This window comes from Carlito syrichta, unplaced genomic scaffold, assembly GCF_000164805.1.
Source record: "Carlito syrichta isolate Samal-C Ts95f unplaced genomic scaffold, Tarsius_syrichta-2.0.1 Scaffold305070, whole genome shotgun sequence".
NCBI classification, from domain to species: Eukaryota; Metazoa; Chordata; class Mammalia; order Primates; family Tarsiidae; genus Carlito; species Carlito syrichta.
This window is the reverse complement of record NW_007249166.1, coordinates 225,744-234,931: the sequence shown is the minus strand read 5'-3', so window position 1 is coordinate 234,931 and position 9,188 is coordinate 225,744. Positions and strand designations below refer to the sequence as shown.

The 9,188-nt window shown below is 42.0% G+C and overlaps 1 protein-coding gene across 5 annotated transcripts in view; it reads left to right on the top strand.

The window, feature by feature from the left end:
• The first annotated feature begins 4,043 nt into the window (after nucleotides 1–4,043).
• Nucleotides 4,044–9,188, top strand: part of GSTO1 (glutathione S-transferase omega 1) — a 12,854-nt gene continuing 7,709 nt past the window's right edge. For 2 of the 5 annotated variants that reach the window (XM_021713950.1, XM_008061088.2), the window contains exons 1-3: nucleotides 4,413–4,495; nucleotides 4,671–4,779; nucleotides 7,266–7,488. In XM_021713950.1, coding sequence (XP_021569625.1) covers nucleotides 4,462–4,495; nucleotides 4,671–4,779; nucleotides 7,266–7,488 — 366 coding nt within the window. In that variant the 5' untranslated portion in view covers nucleotides 4,413–4,461. The other 3 variants (XM_008061085.2, XM_008061086.2, XM_021713949.1) reach the window with 3 other exon arrangements.

The following is a 9,188-nucleotide window of genomic DNA, read 5'->3' as shown; positions in this document are numbered from 1 at the left end:
TTGAAAAGGTAGTCTTGGGGGCATCTTAACTTGAAATCTTGATTTTGTGATTTAGATGAAAAGAGAGGTTTCTGGGGATACCCATGGTTGATATTCAGAAGGAGATGTCCACCTCTATACTGTGCCAGGTTTCAGAAAGATGAATGGCCTTTCTTTCTTAGTCTGGAAAAGGAGTTACAGATCAGCCCAGGAAATGGACTGGGAAGGATAAATCAGAAAAATGTGTTCCAGTTCTCATTCTGAAAGATTTATGAGTATTAGAAACAAAATCTAAAAGCCACAGTTACACCTCTAGTCAGTGACCCAGGGAGCAGTCTTTGACTTCCTAAGGTAATAACCAGTGTGTTACACCATTTTTAGGAAGTGCCCAACTCTCCTAAATTGGCCCTGTCCCTCCCAACCTCCTCTTTTCCCTGTAGGTCTCCACATCACCACCAGGCCAATCCTGGACAGAGTAATACTAATCCTCAGTGTAAGGTCTTATGTCTTCATAGGAAAACTCAACTTGTTTAACAGTTCAAAGGAGCAGTGATCAATTCAAATTTATTGAGACCTAAAACCCAAACCAGCCCTCAACCAGCCACAAAACAAAAAAAGCGTACTTCCCACTAAGCGATCCTTTCAGTCCAGGCTTCTGTCATGTTCCAGCCAAACTCCAAGATAATCTGAAAGATGAATTTTGACTACATTTTTCACACATTAACTACGTTTTCTATGGTCATTTAAACATAGGAAAAGATTGTACAGCATACTAGAAAGTATTTCATTAGGTAGAAGAATAAATGATCTCTGGTTTATTAGTTAATTATTTGTTCTTTGTGACAAGTAACATTTTAATGAGAAAATTTTTTAAAAACTGAGCATTGTGCAAAAATAAATGTAAATAATGAATGTTTTGAAAGTAAAGGAAGAATCTGTTATGAGAGGGAATATCTACTTAGTCTTTGGTAATTGACCACCCTTATAGTAGTGATAAAAATAAACCACAATTTAGTAAGCTCCTAGTGTGTGTTAGGAGCTTGATAAATTTTGAATTTACCCACAAACCATGCTATATAGGAATCTGAGGCTCGGAAAGGTGAAGTAAGAGATTCAAATTTGCACATTTAGTTAGTGCAGAGTTGGGTTCAAACCTGTGTCCAACTGCTTCTGAAAGCTATATCTTCTGCACAGGCTTCCTCTCTGCTCTGCTATCTCATCCAATATAATATGAGTTAACATATACTAGCGGCTACTCTGTGCCTGGCATATTACATCCTTAGAAAATATGTATTATTTAATCCTTACTGAATAGTCCAGGAAGTTGAGACTCAGAAAAGTTAAGATTTTTGCCCAAAATTTTACAACTTTCAACAGATTTAAACCTGGGTTAATTGTCTTAAAAAACAAAAAACAAAAAAAACCAAAACGAAACCCTTCTTTCTTTCTTTCTTTCTTTTGAGTTGGAGTCTCACTCGGTCACCCAGTCTGGAGTGCAGTGGCCGCTCCCAGCCACCGCAGCCTCGACCTGCTGTGCTCTGGCGATCCTTCTGTCTCAGCCTTCCAAGTAGCCGAAATTACATGCGTGCTACCATTCTTTCCAGGAGATGTGCAAACATGGAAATTTTATTTTTATTTATTTACTTTTTTGAGTTGGAGTCTCGCTCTGTCGCCCAGACTGGAGTGCAGTGGCCGCTCCCGGCCACCGCAGCCTCGACCTGCTGGGCTTGGGCGATCCTTCCGCCTCAGCCTTCCAAGTAGCCGGAATTACAGGCATGCGCTACCACGCCCGGCTGATTTTTTTGATTTATTGTAGAGATGAGGTCTCGCTGCCCAGGCGGGTCTCGAACCCGCGGGCTCAGGCAATCCAGTCACCTCAGCCTCCCAAAGGCGCAGGATTACAGGCTGAGCTACCGAGCCCGGCTAAACATGGAAATTTTAAAGCGACTTGGGCATTTAATTTAAATTAAGCATTTTTTTTCTGGAAAAAGAGTAAAAATAGGAAATTCTTAATAATTTCCAAAATTTTCGAATAAATAATATGGGAAGAGGTTACATTTTAATGGAGATCCTGGGGCAGTTAGTGAAAATGGCTGAATGTTATTATTCTGTGCATTAAATCTAACAGATTCAGATTTTTTTTTTAAACTTCAAGTAATTTTAGAGTGTTTTTGTAGCATAGCTTTATGATTCATTTCATGTCCCAAGTTACTTACCTTTCTCTTGATGCTGAAAGGACTACACTAGGTTGAAACACGAAAAAGATCTGTAGATCAACATGCAAACAAATAACACACCAAATATATGGTTTTAAATAATGCTTTAATGGCAAAAACCAATAAAGTGAGTTCACAAGACTGAGGATTGTCACATCAGGCCCACCCTTAATTCTAAGGCAACAATATAAATAAAAACTCATAAACCATTTGTCCGATTATTTTAAGTTAATTATTAAATTTAAAAGTCAAATACACCGGGGACGGTGGCTCAGCCTGTAATCCCAGCGCTTTGGGAGGCTGAGGTGAGTGGATTGCCTGAGCCCGCGGGTTCGAGACCCGCCCAGGCAACTTGGCGAGACCGCATCTCCACAATAAAATAAAAAATTAGCCGGGCATGGTAGCACGCACCTGTAGTTCCAGCTATTTGGAAGGCTGAGGCAGAAGGATCGCTGGAGCCCAGCAGGTCGAGGCCGGAAGGTCAGCAGGTCAGAGCCCAGCAGGTCCAGGCCGAGAGCAGCCACTGCACTCCAGTCTGAGTGACAGAGTGAGACTCCAACTCAAAAAAAAAAAAGTCAAATACAAGTCACAAGATAGAAAATTAAAAATTCAAGTCAAAATTGTTTAAAGCTAAATAATTTAATTTTTAATAAAATTTTAGTAAATATTTTTACATAAACAGATGTTTATAATTCTAATGTTTAATATTCATCTAGTTGTCAAAGTAAAGAATGTGTATCAGGTTTCCTACACGTTACACCTAGACCTATATACACACATAAATGTAGGGGTAATACCATTTGTTTTATATTGCAAACCATTCCTCAACCTCCAAGTGCAACTATTGTCAATACCACATTAACTTATGGGAAGTCCTAGAATAAAATTCAATTGGAACCAAAGAGAAGCAAGAGAATTGTCCCTTGGTTCTACTGGGAAACAATACTTAATTATGCAAGAAGCAATACTGAATAAATGAATACATTCATGCTCTCTGAAAATAGGAGTCAACAAATTCATTAATGTCTTTTCTCTTATCCAAGCATTTCCACCAGTCAGATTCTTCCGTCCCCCACTCCCCCCACACACTCCTTCAGTAGTTCCCACCTCTGACATAGGTGAGGGCACAACACACAAACCTCACAGCATGTGTAACCTTTTGTTTCAAGGACATAGGGAAAACGTGAAGTCATATGGCAGATCTTTAGAGTTGCCGTCATGCTGGGGGAGTGTTGAGAGGTGGATCCCACAGGACGGACGTGTGGGCTCTCTAAAGTGTGGGGCCCATGGTAGGGGTACCTTTTGCAGGGTCTATGGGTGGCACTTTGCTACATGTTTGGCAAACTAGTACTCAGTGAAAGATAAAATAATGTAGGAGGAAGACTTTGTAGGAGAGATGAGAAAAGAGGAAAACAGTGGGATTTATAAGAATGACAAATTACATTACAGAGTAATAAAAAGTCAGAAAGTTACACCCTGGAAATACTTGGTTGAGGCTGGAGTCACAATGGGTGGTGTGGGGTGGGGTGGGGTGGGGTGGGGTGGGTTGGGACTTCAGAGATGACTTGGAGCAATCCCGACGTAATAACAAGTTTTGCAGAACACTGACACCTATGTACTCTTAACATGGACTTTATTTAAAGAGGGCGCCATTTCCAAAGTCAGCTCCACTGGAGGGTGGCCCGGGAGGGCCTTCCTGGTCCGGGGTCTAAGTGCAGGAGGTCGGGAGATCCGGGCCGGGGTCAGGCGTGACCCGTGGGGAGGGCGGACTGGAGACCATCTTCGTTTGGGACGGGGGCATAGCTCTGAACATGTGACCTTTCGTTCCTCTCCTCGTGGGCGCATCTCTTGGCCAGCAGGCGACACTGGCACAACAGCCACGTACGGCGTTTTAAGGGATAACCCATAAAACCTGGAGGGCCGATTTGGGTCGGGAAGCATCTGGGTAGGTGACTTGGCCGCGTTTTCACACCAGGCTCTCAGGCAGCAGCGGCCGCGGGTTACATCTTGCAGATGGTGGAAAATAATAGTGCAGATTGGTGGCGGTCACCCAAGAGCTCGCTGCGCGCGCGCACTGGCTTTCTGTGTCTTGGCAGCGCGAGGTCCAGGGCACACAGCCCGGGTTGAGCTGACGGCCGCCTGGGGCAGGCACTTTTAGGGGAGGGAAGGACCGAAGAAGGGAAAGAGGGAGGGGCCACCTACTTCCTGAATCGACTGCAAACCCCAGAGCCCGCGGTTCCGGCAGCTCAGCCTGCGCTGCACCACGATGGCTGGGGTGTCCGCCAGGAGTATGGCGCGGGGTGAGACCTTCCAGCCGCTTGGGGGAGGGTGATCTCGGCGACCCCGGCAGCGTGTAGAAGTGAGGCTCCGACACCGGCGGGGGACGGGCCAGAGCTGCATTGGGACTAGGGGATGGCGGGGGCTGAGGGTCCCGACCTCGTTCGGAGTCTAACCGCCTTTGCCTCTCCCCGGCAGGAAGCGCGCCCCCTGGGCCAGTCCCCGAAGGTCTGATCCGCGTCTACAGCATGAGGTTCTGCGCGTTTGCTGAGAGGACGCTTCTGGTCCTGAACGCCAAGGGAATCAGGTGAGGACCCAGGTGGGGGACGCTCCGCGAGCCGCCCGGAAACCAGCTGCTGCAGGCAATGGGGGTGGGAGGCTTGGGTAGGGCCCCCAGAGCTGCTTTTACTGCAAAATAAACTATTCTAAACCCTTTGGGGAGAAAGTCCAAGTTATGGACTTTCTCCCTAGGAAAAATATGCCACCGTTTTTTTCAGTCTAAGACATCTTATTTAGATTAACTAACCATTTAACGGACTAGGAATGCTGAGGCTCCGGTAAAGTTAGTGATTTGCCCGGTAATAGCTGGCAGCTTTATCTTTGGCAAGTTCTGGATTCCTGGTCCGGTGTCTATTCACTTTCGCCCTACTGCGATTCTACATCTTTTTTCAGCTTATTCTATACTGTTAGCTGCTAATTCTAAGTATACGGTCCCTCCCTGAAGGGGAGTTCAGACTTTGACCCTCTTAGCAGTACTGAGTTTACTGTACATATTTCTGTAGTTTGCATTGTTGTCGTTGAGTCAATAGAGGGAAGTGTCTATGCCCAGAAGTTTGTTCATTGGCAAAGACTCAGTTTCGAAACTAACATAGTTTTGATTTATGGGTTATCCACAGGACACGTACAATAGGCACGTGGTTTTTTTCTGACACCAAGTATCATTGGAACCACTTCCCTTCCAATGAAATTTGGATGTTTGTTGGACAGATATTTGTTTTATTTTATTTTTTTTTATTTTTTTTAATTTAAAGATGTGAGGTACAATTCAGATTAGGTACATAAATGGTCACCGTACAGGTGAAGAGGAAAGAGCGTAGTAATAGCTTCCAGATAGTGCAAGCAACAGAGGTCTACTACATTCATGGACCACTTTTAAGCTTGAGCCGCAGGAGAATTTTATTGAAGTACTAAATTTTTACCACATGATATAACTTAACAAAGTATGGTTTTTGCTAAAAGGTGCAACTTCCAACTTGTTGTAGCAGGTGTGTTGACTTGTTGGCTCACAATGCCAGGTTACCAAAATGCATGTGGGTTCTAAGAGACTTCTTCATCACAAAAGCCCAGGATATACCTTTTGTTTTCAGAGTATAAATGTTCAGAAATGTTGGTAATTCTTTGGCAAGGGACAAAAGAATTTTTTTTGCAATGGCTGGTAGCTGAGTGTCCAGTATTCTGTCAGCACGTGAACCTTTTATTATATACTCACACCTATGCTGGTGTTCAAACTGGCTGTTCCTTAGTTTTAATGGGAGATTAAATATTTAAATTCTCAAACTAACTGCTATCCTAGCTACTGCTGTGGATGTGGATATAGGAAACAAAAGGTATTCCTATATATTATTTTTTAGAACTCTGTTCTATTAACACTCTGACAATTACATAGACCTGGTTTTAACAACTAATTATATAACACTTTCTAGTATTTCCTCTACAATCTCTCAGGCAAGATACAAGATAGACTTAAATACAACCTGAATATAGCCTGGATTTCATTTGTTTTCTTCCTTTTTAGTTTACTTTGTATGATTTAACCATGCAACATTTTAAAAAAACATATCAATGCATGGAGATTTAATCTGAAAGTTTATTTTGTGGGTAGATTTTTAGGATTCTTTAATATTCTCCTAAAAAGTAGGAACTTTTTATTCAATTAACAACAGAAATTTAATTTTATCATGTTCGTTCTCATATAGTGGCTAGTGGACACAATTCAATTAGTTGTTTCATATAATTTACAGCTAAGATAATTTTTAGCCAAAAATGGAATATCTTATTGACAATTTTAAAGCATTTCGACTTATTTATCCATTCATCCCACAAATACTTTCTGAGTCCCTATTTGAAGCTGTTTTTACTTTCTTCATAGCATGTACGTGTATTTGAAATTTTGCTCATTTATGTATGTGTTTATTAATATGAAGAAGATACAAGAATCTAAGCTTTCATTGGAGTTTACATTCTAGGAAGGAGACTTGAACTTATAAATAAGTAAGCAAAGTAATTTTGGTTACCTATCATCAGTTCAATGAAGACAGTAAAGCAGGACTACCATGTAATAGAGAGGGGCTGCTTAGCAAGTTCAGAGCCATGGTCAGGGTATGGAGGGTCGCCTCTCTGCAGATGTGTATTTGACCTGGGAAGATCTTAAGAAAGACAGGCAGAAATGAAGACAAAGGAACAGCAAGCACAAAGACTCTAAGGTAGGAACGTGTTTGGCAAATTCAAGGTATATTTAAAAAGGTCACTTATAGGAGATATCCAAAATAGTCTAATTCACAGAACCAGAACAACAACAACAACAAAAACCATCGAAGAAAACACAGAAAAAAAAAATCACAGAAAAAAAAAAAAAAAAAGAACCATGGGACAAAAAAAATAAAATAAAATCAAGGCAGAGCTGACTCCTAAATTTGGGATCTGATCAGCTAAATGAATGGCAGGACCGGTGAAGATTTATTCAAAAGTACAAGAAATGTTTCTTCTCTTTGTGGTCTTCTATGTGTTTTTCAGGCATGAAGTCATCAATATCAACCTGAAAAATAAGCCAGACTGGTTCTTTAAGAAGAACCCCCTTGGTCTGGTGCCAGTTCTGGAAAACAGTCAGGGTCAACTGATTTACGAATCTGCCATTACATGTGAGTACCTGGATGAAGCATATCCAGGGAAGAAGCTGCTTCCAGATGACCCCTATGAGAAAGCTTGCCAGAAGATGGTCTTTGAGCTATTTTCTAAGGTATGTATATAAGAAATTTCAGAGCCTATTTGAAAAACCTTTGCTTTTTAAAGCTAAATCAGTGCTGTCAGTGATTTGGGAGAAAAAAAATAACAGAAATATGGTCTGACATGTCCTACAAGTCCTTTCATGATCCAATTCCTGTTTACCTCTCCAAAGTTATCCCTTTTTCGCTCTTTTCCTGACACTTTATATTCCAGCTATACTGAACTTTTTCAGAATTCCCAAACTTGCCACTTTCTTTCAACTCTTGCTGGAAGATTCTTCCCTCTTTTTTCTTTCTTTCTTTTTTTTTTTTTTTTTGAGTTGGAGTCTCACTATGTCACCCAGACTGGAGTGCAGTGACCGCTCCTGGCCACCACAGCCTCGACCTGCTGGGCTCCGGCGATCCTTCCACCTCAGCCTTCCAAGTAGCTGGAACTATAGGCACGCACTACCACGCCTGGCCCATTTTTGATTTATTGCAGAGATGAGGTCTCGCCAAGTTGCCCAGGCAGGTCTCGAACCCGTGGGCTCAGGCAGTCCACTCACCTCAGCCTCCCAAAGGCACAGGATTACAGGCTGAGCCACTGAGCCCGGCTATCTTTTTTCTTTGCTTTGTTATCTCCAAGTTATCTTTCATGTGTCTGCTTAGATATCACAGCCTTCCAGAAGCTTGTCCGGGCTGGTTAATGCTCTAGCTTCTGAGTTCTCATATGTGTGAACTTTCGTTTGCCTTTTTACCTGTGTATTACACTGGGGCTGTGAACTCTTTGCAGGTGAGTGATCTGTTTTGATCACTGTTGGTTCACCGCCAAAGTTTGTGACTAGCTCTGCTACTTTCTTATTTTGTGACCCTGAGCAAGTTTCTTATTACTTTGTCTCTCTGTGCCTTAGTTCATCATTTGCCAAATGGATTTAGTAACTGGACCCACCTCATAAGATAAAAATTAGTTAATATAAAACACCTACAGCAGAGTCTGACTCATGGTTACTATTCATTGTTAGTTCTTGTTCTTAGAACCACACCATCTAGCAGTGAACATCAACTGTGTTGGCAGTAACTCTCAACTGAATGAATAAATGGCATTCCTATAGAAGAACTATATCTTAATTAGCATCAATATTGTAGATTAGTTCAAACAATTAGTATTAACAAAGAAATGACCAACAGATGTGTATTTAGACACCAAGAATAGTGAGGTCCAGTTATATCCCTGTAATACTGTTACCTTGGTATGGTAACAGTATCGTCAGCATATAAAGGAATATCTTATTTTTAGAGAAAGAAATGGTTAGAGAAACACCTAGAAAATAGGAGTGATTCTAGGAAGAATATATTGTTTTAGGAGACATTGTAAAGGAAAGCTGTTGGGAAAAGAGGAGGGAGTCATCTGATTTAGTAAGGTGAGGGTAAAACGATCATAGAGGTGGCTGCTGTCAAAGGTGGCTGTGTAAAGGGAATATGACATTTACAAGAAGGATGCTGGAGAGTGCAGAAAAATAGTAACAAGAGATTTGTTGTACTGTGTAGAAGAAAAGTGAGCTTTAAAAGTCAAGCTGGAACCGGGCTTGGTGGTTCAGCGTGTAATCCCGTACCTTTGGAAGGCTGAGGTGAGTGGATTGCCTGAGCCCACAGGTTCAAGACCCGCCAGGGCAACTTGGCAAGACCTCATCTCTACAATAAATCAAAAATGAGCCGGGCGTGGTAGCGCGCACCT